An 18,465-nucleotide genomic window follows, 5' to 3' on the forward strand; every position below is an offset into this window, starting at 1 on the left:
TCTTCGAGAAATGTCGGGGGAAAACTCTGTAAAAAACCTAGGAGAAATAAAGACACAATGAGACAAAGTTACTTTCTTTATCAAACGTGTACACGGGTGAGCTGCTAAGAACAACTCACACCATGCACAGTGGCTTGGTAATTTTTATAGGCACAGAGCACAGAGACAGTGAGAACAGGATAACAAATAATAAACAGATAAAATAAAACAACTCCATATATGGTGCTAGTCTCGTCAGCAGAGAGCTAGGGAAGATAAAACAATCTAAAACAATATGTCCCAGAAACAAGATGTGTTTGCTGGGAAAGTCTAAAAAGATAATTCTAAACTAATCTAACCATAGGCAGAGGGCAGACAAAAGGCATCTTTGTACATTTAAAAGAAGGTAAAGAAACATAGAATCATTTTTCCTGTAACATTCCCTCCTGTTTAACTTATTTTAAATGTATACAACAATTGTCTGTGAAGGTTATTTATTAAGTATCTTAAGCAATTTTTTAATTTTCAAAATGTCAGCATAGCAGAAATGGAAGTCATTTGGTCTAAAGAATAAAACAAAAGAAAATAATAAAAAGAAAAACATAGTAAATGAAAATCATAGTAAATGAAATAACAAGTGGAATAAACAAGAAAAAATAATAAAACTAAAACTACAAAAAATAAAGGATAAAAACTAAAATGAAAACTTTGTATTTAAAAATGATGAAAACCTAATATGTAAAATGAAAACTTCAAAAAATACAAGGATGAGAACTTCAAAAAATAAAAGGATGAAAACTTTATATTTAAAATGAAAAACTTTATGTTTAAAACTGAAAACTTCAAAAAATAAAAGGATGAAAACCTGCATAACCTACTAATGTTTTAATCAGTGCGTGATCACTTGACAAGTCATTTTTAATCACCACGTCATTCATTAGCAGTTATTACAAGTTCTCCTCTAACAGAATTGCAACGGGATGCTGGTCTTCTTCAGGCACGGCAACATAAGCAGTCATTGTAGTTGTTATCATCTTTGAAATCATTACTCTTAGGCATGGCAACACACACAACACTAATATGAGCAGTGCTATCATGATGAGACCTAGAAGGAAAAATGGCTTTGCTACAGCAGCCAGCCATGAACCGCTGAACAGCCAGTCCAGCCAGCCTTGTGCTGTAGCTGCTCCAGGTGTGTGGTCAGTGATATATTTTTGCAGAGCGGTCAAATTCTGCAAAGCTTCATAAATGTCCCCTCCAGTTTCGTATCCATCAGGGATAAAAGTGCAACATGTTTCCCCGATCAGCTTGCAAACTCCTCCTTGTGATGCTGTTAGCAGGTCTAGTGTCAGTCTGTTCTGCAGCACCATCGTTCTGATGGCCTGCTGTTCTCCTGCTAAGGCGGTTCCCAGGGTCCTAGTCAAGTTGATGTGTCGTAGCAGAGCATATCGGTTGATTTCCACGTGATCCCGCACCTCGGCAACTCCAATGCCGGGGATCAAGCTCTGTAAGAATTTCACTCCTCCTCAGATGCGAAACTCTGGTTCCTTTACTGCTTGGTGCCGTCCGTGCACATCCTGTCTGGTAATGAGTCTTTGTTTGTAGTATCATTCGGTAGCTGTAGTTGGAGCGACAGTTGAGGCTCATCAGTGTCGCGTTACTGGCACAGGTTTCGTTGAGTGAACAGTCCATACACTTCCTCTCGTTCCTTGGTGGGCAGAAAGTGTATATGTATTTGCATAGCAGTCAGTTTTATTATTCAAGTAAGCTGTAGTGTTCATAAACTGCCACCAGAAATTAGTGGCATAGCCATGGGGAAACTTGGTGTACTTTCCTTTGTCATACAGTGTCTGCCTTTTCTCCATATAACGTGACTTGTTGTCCCTCACGGAAGCAAAGGTAAGGAGCCCGGCCATGGTCAGGGCCGCTGCAGTTGTTAAGAGCCACCACCTCATGACGACGGGACACACCCTCCTGTCGCGAGTAGACCCCCCGGCCAGGAAAGCTGACCCCTCCACCGGGCGAGATCACAACAAGTGGGCAAGCCTGCCGTCAGCTGTGTTTAGATGGCTTCACTGACTCGCCTGCAGTGACTCTGATGGATCCAGGATGGGCGTTCCGCAATTTTGCAAGCGGTCGGTGTAGTGAGGAGGACTTGGTATGGCCCCTCCCACCTGGGTGTGCTCCAGTTTTTCCTTTGGAGCACGTTGATCAGAACCCAGTCACCGGGCTGTGATCTGCAAGACACTTGATAGACATCATTACATTCTTCGTCATTTACAATCATCTCTTTATTTTCCTACAACTTAGACATACATTTTGCTACTGAAATTATATCTGCCTTTTTCACTGGGTAGATTTCTGGCCACTTTGAGAATACATCTATAACCACTAGGGTGTATTTTTACCCTTGGCATTCATTTAGCTCAATAAAGTCCATATGGATTGTGTGGTCTCAGGTTTCCCTGAGCATTATATTTTTGACACGTCATGCACGTTCTGACAAATTGTTTTGCTGAGGTTTCAAAATTTACAGTGTAGAATTTACAGTGTAGAAATGAGAGTTGACAATACTGGTCAGTCCCCCCGTTGACAAATGCGTACAGCCATGAGACACTAATGCCGCCATTTTGTGGAGGAATTTTGGCAACACTGGCTTGCCATAACACATCATTAAGTCGTTTGTCAGAACTGCACCGTGTTTTAGCCATTTTGCCTGCTCTGCTGTGCTTGCTGCTTTTTGTTCATTTTTCAACACATCCAGTGGAATCTGATGTGTGTTTACTGCCATCAATGTGATGTTTGCCTGTTGTGCCGCCTATCATTTTTCCTGTAACAGTAACCTTCGGTCACGCTCGGTTGATTTTTTTTCTAGTCGGCACACTCATTTCCTCCATTACCTGGACCGTATGGTGGCTGGCTGCTTCCCAAACAAATACACATGTGCGGCTTGGCACTTGTGCTGTACGTAACAAGTCACGTGACGTGACGCTGCGGCTGTGATTGGTTCGGCTCTGGGCTACTTAATTTGGATTGGCTGTTCTTTTTTTTCTTTTTTTTTCTTTTTTTTTTAAGAGGACAAGAGCGGCGAGGTCTATCGCGATAGTTTAACTTTTCTATCGAGAAAAAGTTATATCACGATACATATCGTTATCGTTCTATCGCCCAGCTCTAGTTCAAAGGTTTATTACATAAACGTAAGCTCAACTTATCCTTGTTTTATATCTCATGTATATATATGGCTTCAAGCTCATGTACAGTGGTGTGATTCAAATATTCAGCCTTCAGACCAACAGCCACTCTATTTCACACAGTTCTACTCAGCCTGCTTCATGTGACAGGGAGCAGCTATCTCATCCACCCTGTTTACAAGGGGAGCCTTTCCAAAGACACTGGCTGAAACAAAAGCAGAGGGGAGCTAAACCAGTCTGTCCAGCTCGTACACCCAGTATGAGATTGGAACACAGTCTAATAAATAAAAATCTAAAATCAGGAGCAGAGAAATGTTATTATGGTTAAAGAGACCTAAAAACAGCTGAACTCTTCACTTTTGGTGAAATGTTGAAACTTTTCTAATCACAGAAATAGACAGTTTTTAGGTTTTAAACTTTAAACTGGTCTGAATCCATCATAATGGGAACAAAAGGATAAAAAAATCCCTTGTGAACCCAACAGAGCACCTCAGTAAAGGACGTATAATTCTTCTCATTGCTGCAGGCAGGCCGGCACACTGATTCGTGTTGATTTGTGTACAGTGATATTAAAAGACAAGACATTTGAGAAAGATGAGATACTTCAGTTAAAGGGCTCAAAGTTCTTGTATTATGAATGACACGAGTGTTGGAAAGTGACAGAGAGGCACGCAGTGGGAGTTGCTTAACAATCCTACAGGAGGAGCAGCCAGACTTGATCCTGTCTCCAGCCTCGAGTCTTTCTGCAGCCAGTACAGCACAGACTCCAGCAGCAGGAAGAAGAATGGCAGAGCACACGCTTAATGCAGAGGACATGGCTCTAAATAAACTGGGCGACATAGAGGTAAGCATCAAGCCTGTCTTGTCCTCTCTGCCCTCGGGGGCCACGGTGCTCGTAGCTGAAATGCCTAAAGTTTGTCCAGTTTGAGTCGGCACATCATGAAGCTGTTACTGAAGGTAACGGCAGAATTGTATATGGAATTATAGCTTGTGTGGGGAAAAACAAATTTTTTATCCTGTCTTGGGGCAAACTGACCAAACTTCTGAAGCAAAAGTAAAGCTGTGGCTCTCTCCCCACCGGTCATTTAGACATGGGGCTTTTTCATAGAACCAGGTGTAGCTTCTTTCTAGCAGGACTTTAGTCTCACCCACATGATGTTCTACATTTCTGTTTCTGAGGAGCCAAAAGAAAGGTGGATCAAAAAGGCTAAAACAGCTCATTTTTGACCTTCGATGAACACAAAGGCCCAGCATGAGATAAATAAGGATCATGTTGAACTGTGATTCAATAATAAAATTAAGGTATTTGATGTGATCTTAAGAAGTCTCTTTTAATCCTACCAATAAATTTAACAAAGGCTGGGGCTGTGTGTCGTCTTAATGTCTTTGGCTTTTGTTATTCCTGATTTATTTATGTGGTGAAGCTAGCGATGGGCATTCTGAACCTGCTTTAAAGTAGCTGAAAGTAACTATGTGTTCTCTTAATGCTCAGATCCACGTCAGGCATGTGCAGGCTATGCTATAACAAAGATAACCTGTACAGTGATGAAAACTGAGAACGTCCAGGTGAACACAACCAACCTTTTGGGATTTACTTGGATGTTTGAGCATGCAGCACTAATCCCTGACATCACATCAACCTCGAAGAACAATCAGAATGACAAAGTCACAAAAAACAAAAAGATTAATGATTCAGTTCAGTGTCACTTCATCATTATGCTATTAAAGTCCATGATAACAGGGAGAGAAAATAGGAACGACCCCTCTCCAGTGTCTGTTCCACTGATCAGCTGTACAGAGAGCTGAACGATAGCTTTGGGGCTGAGACAGGGCTGCACCCCGGTGTGACGTCTCACACCCTTGTGCTACACAGCTGGACTTAAGTAAATGTCTCAGCTGGTTGAAACTTTCTCACAGTATTTCTGAGATACATGGCGGCGGTCACCTGGATTTATCAGCTCAGACACAGGACCAGTTCAATTGTTCTCCGCACATACATGTTTTCATGTGATAAGTTGGCAGGTATGTAGAAAACCACACCTCTTTGCATGTTAGCCCATGTTAGCTCAGGTGAGTCAACATATGTTATTCTGCCACTCCTACCTTTGTCCTTAATGCCACACCCCAGGGACAGGTAACTAAACGTGTGTGGAAAAAAGCGTGGACACGTGTGCAGAGACGTCACACTGTTAAAGAGAGAAACATTGTGAAAAGTTATTTGACTTTGAATTTGTGTTCCTGCTCTCGTACCTAACCTGTCCTCTCACACGCCCAGCCTAGAAAAGCACTCCGACCGATTGACATGAATCACTACGCCACTAAGAAGCGTGCGGCTCAGAGCATGTTGGACGTGGCCTTGCTCATGGCCAACTCGTCTCAGCTGAAGACCATCCTTTATGTGGGTCCGCAGTATCGTTTCTATGTCCCCCTCATCATGCTGCTGACCCTGTCCTCCGCGTTACAGGTCATAGTGGGGCTGCTGCTCGTCTTCATTGGCAAGTGACATCATTGACTTTGTCTGAATGAAAATGGCTTAAAGAACAGCTGTGCTTCTCTCTGTGTTATTCCAGTTTGAGTGAAAAATACTTTCAAAGTATTTTTAGAATAGAAAAGAATAGAATAAACCTTTATTATCCCACGGATGAGAAATGTGGGTGTTACAGTTCTTATAGCAGGGGCAATATAAAATATAAAAGGAAGACACAAACTGTTCCTATATACATAAGCAACTGAAGTTCGTATATACAGGTAACAATGCACAGAGCTATATATTAACCCTAGAACACTATCGCTGGGTGATTTACACCCGAGAAAATAGATTTACATGATTTCTCTCTCCTGCAGCTGTTTGCGTGTCGAGGAGCCTGTGCCTTCACCAGGGAAGTCTCAAATGTCCCAGGAATGGGTGGACCAAAGACCAGCTTTCCAGAGTCATTATTTTGTTTTAGGAGTTTTATTTTTCATTTTGTTAGACATGGCACAGTTGAAAGTAAAAGAAGACCACTCTAATTTGTCATGTGTTGTCATATTTTCATATATTTGATTACTTTTCATTGGTTATATTATATCGGGTAAAAATCACCCGGCATTAGTGATCGTGTTACTATTTATAGCGATAGTGTTCTAGGGTTAAATGTGCAGTAAACAAACAAGCTGGTGAGTAAGATGATCAAAGAATGTTGAGCTGCATTATAGAGTGTGACAGCCTCTCCAGGCTCAGACTGAGGTTAAAGATGGATGTGGTAACCTCACAGAGTTGATCTGCACAGTCCCTCAATAGTCTGGAGCTGATTCCATCCGGACCCGTGGCCTTCCTGGTTTTCCTCTTCCTCAGCTGACTTTGCACCTGGTCAGCTGTGACGGAGAGGCTGCAGTGTGGGACAAAGTAAATGATGATTGCTGCTAAAGAACTGATTGAAGTTTCTTCGTGACTTTTTAAAGAGCAGGATAAGTTTGGGGGGTCTCTCTTCTGCGTAGTGAAAAAATGACAAGAGGATGTGAATCTCAGATTGATTGTGATTTTAATGAAAGGAAGAAGTGACGCTGAAAACTAGTTCATGCATTTATTAGTTCCAGGCTGAACTACTGTAATTCATTATTATCAGGATGTCCTAAAAACTCGCTGAAAAGCCTTCAGTTAATCCAAAATGCTGCAGCAAGAGTCCTGACAGGGACTAGAAAGAGAGAACAGATTTCTCCTGTTTTGGCTTCCCTTCATTGGCTCCCTGTTAAATCCAGAATTCAAACTCCTGCTCCTCACATACAAGGTCTTAAATAATCAGGCCCCATCTTATCTTAATGACCTTGTAGTACCATATCACCCTATTAGAGCACTTCGCTCTCGCACTGCAGGCCTACTTGTTGTTCCTAGAGTATTTAAAAGTAGAATGGGAGGCAGAGCCTTCAGTTTTCAGGCCCCTCTTCTGTGGAACCAGCTTCCAGTTTGGATTCAGGAGACAGACACTATCTCTACTTTTAAGATTAGGCTTAAAACTTTCCTTTTTGCTAAAGCATATAGTTAGGGCTGGACCAGGTGACCCTGAATCCTCCCTTAGTTATGCTGCAATAGACGTAGGCTGCCGGGGATTCCCATGATGCATTGAGTTTTTTCTTTCCAGTCACCTTTCTCACTCACTATGTGTTAATAGACCTCTCTGCACTGAATCATGCTTGTTATTAACCTCTGTCTCTCTTCCACAGCATGTCTTTATCCTGTCTTCCTTCTCTCACCCCAACCGGTCGCAGCAGATGGCCCCGCCCTTCCCTGAGCCTGGTTCTGACGGAGGTTTCTTCCTGTTAAAAGGGAGTTTTTCCTTCCCACTGTCGCCAAAGTGCTTGCTCATAGGGGGTCATATGATTGTTGGTTTTTTTCTGTATCTATTATTGTAGGGTCTACTGTACAATATAAAGCACCTTGAGGCGACTGCTTTTGTGATTTGGCGCTGTATAAATAAAATTGAATTGAATTGAAGGTAAATTACAGCGCAGGAACACGAGAAAACACGGTGATGCAGGACGCTCGCAATACTTTGGTCACTTCAGTGCACGCAGTCCCACAAAACTGGATGTCACGACGCATAAATGTGACATATTTTACTCCATATTCATTCCTGCTGTCTTACTGTTTATATTTTACTGCTGCACAGTCAGCGTGCAGCACCTATCATGGAATTTTGCATGTACAAGGACAGTAAAAGGCTATTCTACTCTATTCTATTCTATTGTCATTTGCAAACACTGATGCAGCCGTGTATTTATGTGGAACATTTGTAATATTACTAGACATTTGAACCTAGGCCAATATCAACGAGTTACAGCAGCTTTGAATTCATTTCAGACTGGATGTAGCCAGTTACAATTCAAGTCTCACATAAGAAGTATTTTGTTAACTTTCAAATCAGATAAAAGCTTCGTTGAAGAGTGCACGGCATCACTAACACCTGAGGGTGTTCTATAGCAAAATCAACTATGATGTGCAAATGTTTGGAGGCCTCGAGGGCCAAAAGGTCAGATTGCTGACTCACTGACTCAGAACAGGACGTTTACATGGAACTTGCTTTTGACAAATATTGCAGTACCTCCACCTTTTTTGGGTTGAGCTGTCCTATATACATTATAGCCATCAATACTTATAAGCCTACTTGTAATACATTTGTTTAACCAGTCCAATGTGCCCATTCACGGAGCATATCCATCATGGAACATAAGCGACCAAGATGGATATGATGTGGTTTAACATTCCCAGAGATAAGAAGTAGCAGAAGAACGACACGCTTCAGCTTAAAGATTTCCTAGAATTATTTTTTAGAATCTAATTCTATTCTAAAATCATGTTTAAAGGAAAGTACAATTGTTGTGAAGAGCCATAACACAAATCATTTGGGGCAGTTCCACAAAAGAGAAGAACAAGGGCACAGGTAAAGACTTCATTCACCTCAGTGCACCGTCACTTTTATACACCACAACATATATTTGCACACATGCTTGTCCTTATTTATATTCATACCTACATCTCTGTATTCATCAAGTCAGCTTAATATTTATCTAACAATGTCTCTGCTTCTACACTAATTGTTTATGAGTTTGTTGTATATTTGCTGCTCTACGACGAATAAGGTTTCTCTGATTCCAGTTAATGTCCATTAAATCTGCGTGATCAATGGCATGCAATAGAATTTAATGGCAAAAAAGCATTATCTTTTTTAACACGTTGGGGGTTGACATGTTGTTTTAGTGAACGACCTTGGGTTAAACTAACTCTGATCAGCTGTATGGAAACAAAATCAACAGACTCTTCATATCAGAAGCTCAACCTGCACTGTGCTCACAGCACAGTCAGCGCTAAATCTGATTTGAACTGACCAAACTATACAGTACCTGTATGAATACTATGAAGGCCGGAAGTGAGAGGCTGTGGAGTGGGACGGTCTGTGAGACTGAGATTACCCAGAATGCACCAGTGAACGACACAGGAAATCATTCCTGGCTGTGGATACCTCCCTGCACAGCTCCTCCATCTAATGCACGACACACACTTTTGTTCTACGGTGAAAATAACAATTTGTTACAGTTTAGCCTAAAATGCCAATGATATATATTTCTCCTCTGCAATATTTTGGACATTTATAATGGAGCTATTTATATATATTACAGCTACACCTTATATTTTGTAACTGTGTAATGTATTGTGTTATTTAATTTTGTTCAGTGTTACTGCTCTTATTGACTCGGAGCGACTGTAACCACAGAATTTCCGCAGGGATTAATAAACTCTTTATTTCACTTTCCAGCATGCAGAGAATGTGTTAAACGTTTTTCTCTGCCACCTACTAATAATATACACAAAGAACATAAAGGCTTCCACCTGGCCCAAATGACCACAACTACGACATATTTTCAGTGTCAGTTCATCAGATGATCAGTTTTCAGGATTCGGATGTATTGTTTGGTCTATTAAATGTCACACACACTTGCAAAGAGAATGGTTTATTTGAAGACACAGAGTAATCAAACACCTCGTTTTGTTAAATCAGAACATTTTGTCTTCTGCCAACATGTTTAGTTAACGAGCTCGACTGGACAGAAACAATCACAACTGCTGAACCTGCACTGTGCTCATGGTTAAAGCTCCCACAACATTTTGTCTTCTGAACATTGTATTTTTGCTTCAAAACTGCTTCTAGCACAACAAGAGTCAGCGGAGGCTGGAATGAGACTTAAAAAAGCTTCAGTCCACATTTCAGTTTGTTGAGCTCGCTGTTGCTCCAGAGGAGGCCCTCAGCTGGCCGGGCTGGAGCCGAGGCCCCGGGGATGCTGCTACGTGTCGCGCTGCTCTCCAGCTCCACTGGCTGGTCAAACACAGTCATTATCGAATAATTGTCCACCATGAGGCACGACGGGTCGTCCGACTGTCCAGGAACTTTACCAAGGGCGTAGTTCTTCCATGTGACATTATCAGTGCACACCTGCCACGGAGAACCTCTGAGGGCAAGTGCTCTTTCAGCCTGCACGTCTGCCCATTTGCGCTCCTCACTTCTCTCCGAGTCCATTGGTGAGGAATGCAAGGGACGGGCGTCCTGCCGGGAGTGTTGCATCTGGTCCAGCAGCATCCTCACAGTATATATGGGCTGCTGCTGCTTCTGCTGCAGAGGTGTGCTGGCCTCTGAGCGCTCTGTCTGTGTGTAGATGGAGCAGAGCTGGAACAGCTTCTCTCTGGTTTCCTGAGGGGGGGGATGCTCCATGTCATCCAGGACTAGCTGGATCAGGTGAGGTGTGCTGATGCAGGGGGCATCCAGACATGCAGAGAGAAGCTGCTGCCACCTCAGCTGGATGCGGTTGATGAAAATCCTGTCCTTCGTTCTGGCTTTCTTCTGCAACTTTGTCTCAAAATGATATTCAAATTTGTTGTTGTTGCAGAGGAGGACTTCTGAAATCCATGCAGAAATATAGAAACACCTGTGACTGTTGGGCTCTTTGCTGAGCAGCTTCAGTTCCACAAAGAGCTTCTCCAGGAAGAGGTGAATGAAAGACGGAGAGTTAAGCATCTTTAGCAGGGGCAGCCAAAAGCGCAGGAAGGTTTGTGGGACTCTGGGCTCAGTGGGACTGGCACTGTCAGAGGTTGCACAGCCTAATGTTTCCAGCTGCTCCATGGTAGGAACAAGAAAACCGTCTTCCAGCAGCACATCAATCAACAGCTCACTGGACTCCAGTGCAAACTGCTTGATCTCACCCAGCAACCAACTCATGTCTGCTAAGGGGGCCTGCCACAAGCTCTTCTTGTCTTCAGGAGACCCAGCATCAAAAGCTTGGTACTGGTCCTTCTCATAAGAGATCAGCAGCTCCCGAGCGTTTCTGTAGGCATCCACTTCTTTCTGCCTGGCAACGAGCTCATCTTCCTGGCGCTTGACGTCCGCTTCCTCATCCTCGCCATCCGACTGCAAGTCCCAGCGCTCATCGGGGGCTCCTCCCAGCTGTCTGGACCAAAACTCCTGCTGGAGCCACTCCAGGACCACCTTACACCCCTTTCGGCACCATTTCAAAGAAGGAAGCGTCCGATGCGTGATTTCGTGCCTCAGATTCACCACCCACTCGGGGATGTTCAAGTTTCCAGCCAGTCGCCTCAGCGGCCGGGCTGTTCTTCCCTGCTGGCGCTCCGTGATAAGATTAACAAATCTTACCAGGGCCGTCCCGTACATCAGGGTCAAGTCCTCTCCGGTAAGCTGTCCGGACCGGTCCCGCACCTGGCAGCGCACGAGGTCCGCTGTGCAGTCCACGGCCACAGGAAAACTATTAGCGCACCTGGCCTTCCAAGCCGATATCCTCTCTAACGCAAACCTCTGCAGAGAGGAGTCCATCGAGTAAAGGTAGTCCCGAACCTGATCCCACTCCGCTTTGTTAAGCCAGGCTACCACATGGCGTTTTTTCTCAGAGCCCTTTTTCTTCATTGTGCGCGCTCCGGACCTCACGCTCAATCTCTCACTCACCGGGAAAAAGCCGCTCGCCTCACGCAGAGACCACTCGCAGATTTATATGACACAGGACCGCGTTCAGAGCTTCGAGTTTTACCGTCGCTTCTCGCACAGTATCCAGGAAATGACGCTAACGTTTTCTTCGGCTTCGTTTGCGGCTGACGTTCACCCTGCGGGCACGCTGACGCCTCCTGCTGGATTGGAGGATGGAGCGATGGTTCTACAGAGCGCTTATTTACATGATGCTGGTCATAAACGAGCTTTCTTTGGCTATGGTGATGATCACAGTTTATTTACATACTCTATAAATTCACGCTGTTTAGTTTTAGACACTGCACTTTTTTCTTGCATCGCATTCATTTGGACATTTCAGGCTATTGTTGCTTTCATGATATGACTTGACTAAAAGAAATGTTATTAAGGAACCGGACCACGGCAGGTTTTAGAAAACCCATCCAGAATAATTTTGTAGGCCCATACAGGGACCCCAAAGGTCAAAGCTTCTGTTGCCCTGCTCACGCAGTCCTACCAACAACTACCCACTGTGAAAACAGGCAGGTAATAACGTTTTGGCACATTATTTATGATAAGAACCCACCGTGAGGGGAAATGCAGTTGTGGAGAAGATGAAACCACAGAACATGTTTGATGACGCTGTCAGAAATATGAAGTTGGGAAAAAGTGACTGATGCAAAGCCCCAGTAAAGTGAAAGTTAAAGTGGATCTTATTGATATACTGTAAAAGAACTGACAGACTAATTTATCTGATAGCCTTTGATTTTTGTTTTCTTTCTCCGAGGGCAGCTGGATTAACAGCGTATTGATTTATAGGATAAAATATCAAAGAAAAGATGTCTAGTTTGACTTTGGTAAGAGACATAAATCCCTTGAGGACTGTCAGGAACAGCACCCCGTGTAAACATCAGCCGACATTCCTGAGTGGCTTTCCTCTGGTCCTCACGTCACGCCGAAGGATGGCGGTAATGCACACGGTCGCTGTTTGACAACCGCCAATAAAACCCACGAAGAAGAACCCGAGGTCGGTTTGGATAATGGCGGGTGTTCTGATATATTAAACAACTTGCTCGTTATGTGTATTCTTCATTGGAGGTAAACATTAAATACAATATTAACTAAATAAAGTCATAGTTGTGCTCACATAGCATTAAACGCTGCTCTGTGATTTGTTTGAACGTGAGCGGCTCATTAATGCACTGAAATGATGCAATGTATTTATTATTCATGTATCTGTAGAAGTTTACTGGCTCAATGGCGCCATCTTTCAGAGGCAGTAGACAAAAGGCTGAGGTGGCTTGTAGAGCAGAACGCTGTGGTGGGGAACTCCAGGCCTCGAGGACCGGTGTCCTGCAGGTTTTAGATGTGTCCTTGATCCAACACAGCTGATTTAAAGGCTAAATGACCTCCTCAACTTGTCCTGAAGTTCTCCGGAGGCCTGGGAATGAAACAATCATTGGATTCAGGTGTGGTGACCAAGGGTGAGATCTAAAACCTGCAGGACACCGGCCCTCGAGGACTGGAGTAGGAGACCCCTGGACTAATACCATGAGTGTTGGTGAGCTTTTTACTCCCCAGTGGTCTGTACCATACAGCAGACCATAGTTTTATGGGTACAGTTCAGTAAAAATAGTCCACCAGGCCCCAGCAGTGTGCACACAGTGAGAAGGCTGGGACACCTATCACAGCAGCCGTACCCTAATTCAATTAATCAGGTGGAGGAAAGATTAAAAGAAATGACCCTACTCTCTCTTTTTAAATAAAGATCAAAACTATTAACACAGGCCAAAATGGTTTGCAAACATGCTTTTTATGCTATACAGCTGGACGTTAAAACGTGTTTGCATGTTTGCAGACCTCTAAGCAGCACTTAGAGGTCCTGCAGTTTTTTGGCATTTCTTAATTTGGCTTCATTTTTCAGATCCAGAAGGGCCCAAGCAGGGTGTGCTGGTACACAGTACTTTAAACCACATCGTGGTCAGTGTGTTAGCGCAGCATCCCATCTGCTGAGACATTCCAGTAACAGTCCAGCTCATTGACCATAACACAGAATCCACGTTACTGTCATTCTTAGCCTGCTGCTGTTTCTAGCCAGAAGAACATGGAAACATTAGATCACTAAGGTCTTTCAACATGGCAACAAAAATGATGTCAGATATGCGGACATACGGTTTCTCGTAAAATGTCTTCATTACATTTTCTTTTTTTTTATTTTTACAAAAAATACCTTTAATAATTTGCCTCGTTACATTTCTTGTCAGTGACATTTTATTAAGAGTGTAATTCTTTCTGCTTTACAGTGACTTAAGAAACTGTATTATTGTTATTACACACTGTTACACTGACGCACACTGTTTAGGAGTGATACTTTACAGAACAGCAGGAAGACAGCATTTCATTCTTGAGTCATTATAGGACAAAGTAACATTTTAAATCCTATGGAGCAGGTTTGGATAAGCTGGACAGAGGCAGGTGTAAACTTGTTACACAGCGCTGTAATCAACTCGTGTACTTTCACTGTGGACACAACGAGTCAGTGTGAGTCCGGTGTTTTGAATCTTCTTCGTTTTCTTTCTCTGATGCTACATGATTAAGTACATCTCAAAACTCGGGTAAATAGAAAATAATAAAAAAGGACACTGCTTAAAACTGTAATAAAACAATTACATTTGACCCTGAATTAGATAAGAAAAAGGACAAATGGATGGCTTTAATGTTAGAGGAGCTAAAACAGATGTTTCAGACAGAAGATGAACTGGGGAGCTGCACCAAAGGCCAGTAACAGATAAATAAGTATTATTTTCAACAGTATTACAGGTGTACAAAATCAGTACTGGCTGGTCACTAGAAGATTTGGCTTTAAAGTTGGACAGCAGAATCTGAAGCTACTGTAGCAGAGTCCAAGTAAAAAGTGGTGAAGCTCAAAAATAGAGTCTCGATGTGACATCGATGGAACAATCCTTCCATCCAAAGGAAGATGATTCCCGAATGAACAACTTCCACTGTTCATCACACGATGTAGGCGTAGGCGTAGTAGCACACAGCTGATAACACAGCTAAAGGCAGCAGCACCAGAATCATCTTCCACAGGCTTCCTGTGGACTTGTCTCCAGTGGGCTCCCCTGATCGTACAGAGGTGTGATTGGTGGAGCTGTAGGTGACCTGCACGGCAGCCCTGAGACACAAAGGAGAAGAGGTGGGTTAGATCCGGCTATAAACTCACGAGCTCAAACATGTGACTGCTTCATACTGCAGGATTCACTCTGTGTCAGCGTCTGGTCCCTCCACTCCATGTTGCTCAGTGCTTCGCTTCACCCTGTGTGCAGGAAACACACAGTTCAATACTTAATGTTCAAGCCAGCACTGGGTTTGTTTCACTGCACTACATTTATGATACATTTTAGGTAAAGTTACCCCAGGGTTTACCATCAACGTGTCATCACCATTATGACTGAGCTGACAAGAACAGTGGATTTTATTAACACACATAACAGATTTGCACTGGTAGTTAGCTGCATGCACTTTTTGGTTTAAGGATGGCTGGGTATTAAAATGTTATCAAGTCCAATTAAATAAAATATCCTCAAACAAAGGTCAAGAACGTGATAAAGTCCCTCACGTGGAACAAATGGCAGTAAGTACCGTGGCAGCTGCATCAGCGTCAGCAAGTTAAAATAATGAAATGCTGCAGTTTGAGTTTCACATGTAAACCATCTCTCTGCTTCCCTCGTCACCTCCTGGAGTTCTCCCATTTTCACATGTAAATGATTTGATTGGCTGAATAGCATGTGTGTAGTGAGTTACAAAGCACACGATTGGTTGGTGTACACACAACAAGAGATAAAGGAAAACGTTGCACAGATTAATATAACGTTAGTGTAAATACTAGAAAATCCAACCTATCATCTTACAGTGTAAATCACAACACTGTACTAAGAAATGTGACTCTGCAGAGTTCTGACTGACATCTGGGTAAACAACAACAATCTGCCCTTTCAGTTTTACTTCCATGGTAGTGTGGACCATAACACAGATGAGGTGTGATAACACCAGTGCAGTTTGGGAGAATTTCATAGAGGAAATAAAAGCACGGTGTTGTATGTGGGCGGTGCAATATAATCAGCTTTAAGACTATCCAACCGGAGCGGTGTGCTGTCAGTTAAGTAAACAACATTTAACTTCTTTTTGCAGTTAACACTGAATGGAACGATGTTTGCTAACTGGGTATTAGTTGTTTGTAAACCAGTCTGGTGGTTGTTGGCAGGTTTCAACTGGTGTTTCTAAATGGTTAGTAGAGAGAGTGGTGCATCGAGAACCACCAGTATCTCGCCAGTCAAGGTGAATGTTGTTTACCCATGAATGCCACAAACCCACACTATCATTTTTATGAGATTCATGTTCTGTTTAATCTGCTTCACTATAGTTTCATGTCCACATTTGTGCATGCACACACATGCACCATGTTTGAAATGCACGTGTCAGCGGAGCGGCTTCATCGATCCATCATTGTCTCAGAGGACGAGAGGATCTTAAATTAGAGCCTCATCCAGATGCTCTAACCCAGGGATGTCCAACTCCAGGCCTGGAGGGCCGGTGTCCTGCAGGTTTTAGATCTCACCCTGGGTCAGCACACCTGATTAGTTTATTACCAGGCCTCTGGAGAACCTCGAGACATGTTGAGGAGGTCATTTAGCCATTTCAATCAGCAGTGATGGATCAAGGACACATCTGAAACCTGCAGGACCCTGACCCTCGAGGCCTGGTGCTGGACACCGTGGCTCTAACCTCTCCTCAGCCGTGCGTTTGCTGCTGAAATAGTGTCACTAGTGTTGTTTGTGGGGACAATGAAGACAGGCCTCCATGAGATCATTAAAGAGTCACATTATAATCAAGGTAAACGTACTTTGCAGGTGATGATCTAAATAAACCCTCAACACCTCAGCCTCGCAGGTCTCGACAGAACAGGTTGCTGCTCTTTTTCTGCTAACAGGTTAATCAGGATGTCGTGTTGCACGAGTGTCTTTAATGTGCCTTGTGATGTTCTGTGTGGGTTATAGCAGTACTCACATGTTGGCAGAGCGCTTACGTGTAGCCTGTCGAAATGAAAGCAGGAGTAATTGTAAGACTATTGTCTTTTTCCAGAGTAGAGGAGTTGGCACAAAAACAAAGGGGTAGGCAGACAATCAGGACTCACTGCACTCTGGTATGTGATGTAGGTAACTTCCTCCTCTGTAAAAAAACAACACGAAACACAAATCATCAACTATTACCTCAAAGTTACACCTCCAAATCTGATCAGAGGACAGAAACAGGAGGAGCAGAGTGAGCCTGAGAGCGAGCTGCTGGGGCTGACCTCTTCATACAGACCAGTTATCATCACTGCTGCTGTTTCCATAACACTAACGGATTTAAACTTCAAATTCACAACTATGAAGGGAAGAGAGTTACAGTTCACCACCAAACACCACAGTCTCCTGACTTTACCCAATCACCGTTTGTGTGTTTAAGATTGGAGCTAAATGAGCCCGATCCTTAGTATTCTTCACTTTGACTGAAACACTGACGGCTTCTACCTCAGGCTGCTTCCTACCTTCCTCTCTGTAGTAGGTCTTATCAGAGGACGTCTTCACTGAAGCCTGCTTCATCGCCTTTTCAAGCTTCCTCTCATACAGATGCCGAGTGGAGTCTGTGTTCACACAAAAACACTTCTTCAGTATGTGAACAAAGGACAGACACTTATTTAAATAAATGCTGGAATGAATTAAAAGCAGTTTTTGGGTTCACATGACCTTTTGTAATGAATGATTTTAATGTCACGTGGATCCATTTTTATGATGCAGTGTAAGCAGTTTCCACATACTGTCCACATATACCAAGCCAGACCTGACGTAGCGGTAGCCTCGCGTTATAAACTTCCAGTGTGAAGGAAGTTTCCCGCAACATTTTCCTCATGTTTCAGATGCAGAACAGCGCTCACGTGGATAATCTGCGTGTGTGGAAAACACTTCACGGCGCAAAACTGCGATCCCTGTGTGTGTACTTACCCACGATGGGTCCGTGTTTGATGCCATACTGAGAGAGCAAGCTGCCGAGCTCCTCGTCGCTTTTCTCACTCAGAGACATCTGCAGACAGACAGATTCAGACATGCGCCACCCTGCGCTCCAGCAGGGAAACCAACAGGCTACATTTCAAAACCAAACTTTATTAGTCAACGTTTAAGACAGTCGTACATGTTGTAAAGCGTTTACTTCTTTGGGCCCCGTTAAAATGAGTTTCCCCGCAGAAACATAGTTCCGAGAACTGACCTGGCGGCTTTTTGCGTCCCTCTCGAGAGAGTAAATCACGCTGCCACAAACAAATGAAAGCGGCGCATGAACAAAGCTGACGGTAAAGTGGGCTGAATGTCACTCACCTTTGGAATAAGACGACGGCTGTGCTGCGTGAACTGAGACGAAGGAAAGTCGGGCACAGCAGTAAAGCTCACATGTGGGCGTAACTTCTCCAGAATTTGGAGACGTTAGGTTGGCACACCCGCAGAGCACCGCTGATCCTGCTAACCTGACCTAACCTTGTTCTGTAGCACGGTTACCAGTGCTTTGCTTTTAAACGAGTAATCAGCGCTCAGAGCGGGTCCAACAGGACCTTTGTTATCGGCAATCTGTGTAACATAATAGATATCCCCCTCCCGCCGATCCATCCTTCCAGCCCGGGTCCTCTACCAGAGGCCTTGAGGGTCCTGCGCAACACCTTGGCTGTTCCTAGGACTGCGCTCTTCAGAGACTGGGAGGACTCCGATTATCACTGGGACCAC

General features: G+C 43.6%; 3 protein-coding genes and 1 long non-coding RNA gene across 6 annotated transcripts in view; 1 reads left to right on the forward strand and 3 right to left on the reverse strand.

The window, feature by feature from the left end:
* The window catches only part of LOC146645559 (uncharacterized), a 162,869-nt gene that overhangs the window by 119,174 nt on the left and 25,230 nt on the right, over positions 1–18,465 (reverse strand). The window lies entirely within an intron of this gene.
* On the forward strand, positions 2,824–5,939 carry LOC146645564 (ninjurin-1). Its single transcript, XM_085394144.1, has 2 exons — positions 2,824–4,014; positions 5,440–5,939. The coding sequence occupies exons 1-2, from the start codon at positions 3,808–3,810 to the stop codon at positions 5,671–5,673; spliced, it is 441 nt and encodes a 146-aa protein (XP_085250270.1). The 5' UTR covers positions 2,824–3,807; the 3' UTR covers positions 5,674–5,939.
* LOC146645565 (ribosomal biogenesis protein LAS1L-like) lies at positions 9,641–11,778 on the reverse strand. Its single transcript, XM_085394143.1, has one exon. The coding sequence runs from the start codon at positions 11,612–11,614 to the stop codon at positions 9,887–9,889; it is 1,728 nt and encodes a 575-aa protein (XP_085250269.1). The 5' UTR covers positions 11,615–11,778; the 3' UTR covers positions 9,641–9,886.
* emd (emerin) lies at positions 13,825–18,443 on the reverse strand. 3 transcript variants are annotated; one of them, XM_085393776.1, is made up of 7 exons: positions 18,067–18,443; positions 17,698–17,808; positions 17,244–17,339; positions 16,848–16,882; positions 16,721–16,746; positions 14,916–14,969; positions 13,825–14,828 (listed from the first exon to the last, which is right to left on the reverse strand). In XM_085393776.1, the coding sequence occupies exons 2-7, from the start codon at positions 17,798–17,800 to the stop codon at positions 14,663–14,665; spliced, it is 480 nt and encodes a 159-aa protein (XP_085249902.1). In that variant the 5' UTR covers positions 17,801–17,808; positions 18,067–18,443; the 3' UTR covers positions 13,825–14,662. The 3 variants fall into 3 exon arrangements, with proteins under 3 accessions (XP_085249902.1, XP_085249903.1, XP_085249904.1); XM_085393777.1 differs by having other exon boundaries at positions 17,698–17,776; positions 18,067–18,441; XM_085393778.1 differs by lacking the exon at positions 18,067–18,443 and adding an exon at positions 17,960–18,035 and having other exon boundaries at positions 17,698–17,776.

Source organism: Rhamphochromis longiceps, linkage group LG20, assembly GCF_057381845.1.
Source record: "Rhamphochromis longiceps isolate RC_006_pf linkage group LG20, R_longiceps_female_GT1.1, whole genome shotgun sequence".
NCBI classification, from domain to species: Eukaryota; Metazoa; Chordata; class Actinopteri; order Cichliformes; family Cichlidae; genus Rhamphochromis; species Rhamphochromis longiceps.

What these genes read in the sequence shown, in the direction of transcription:
- LOC146645565 (XM_085394143.1), bottom strand. Translation starts at nt 11,614, where the DNA reads ATGAAGAAAAAGGGCTCTGAGAAAAAACGCCATGTGGTAGCCTGGCTT.
- emd (XM_085393776.1), bottom strand. Translation starts at nt 17,800, where the DNA reads ATGTCTGAATCTGTCTGTCTGCAGATGTCTCTGAGTGAGAAAAGCGAC. An exon ending in CAAACACGGACCCATCGTGG is followed by an intron (nt 17,340 to 17,697) that starts GTAAGTACACAC and finishes GTGTGAACACAG; the next exon opens with ACTCCACTCGGCATCTGTAT. An exon ending in ACATCACATACCAGAGTGCA is followed by an intron (nt 16,747 to 16,847) that starts GTGAGTCCTGAT and finishes TCATTTCGACAG; the next exon opens with GCTACACGTAAGCGCTCTGC.
- LOC146645564 (XM_085394144.1), top strand. Translation starts at nt 3,808, where the DNA reads ATGACACGAGTGTTGGAAAGTGACAGAGAGGCACGCAGTGGGAGTTGC. An exon ending in ATAAACTGGGCGACATAGAG is followed by an intron (nt 4,015 to 5,439) that starts GTAAGCATCAAG and finishes GTCCTCTCACAC; the next exon opens with GCCCAGCCTAGAAAAGCACT.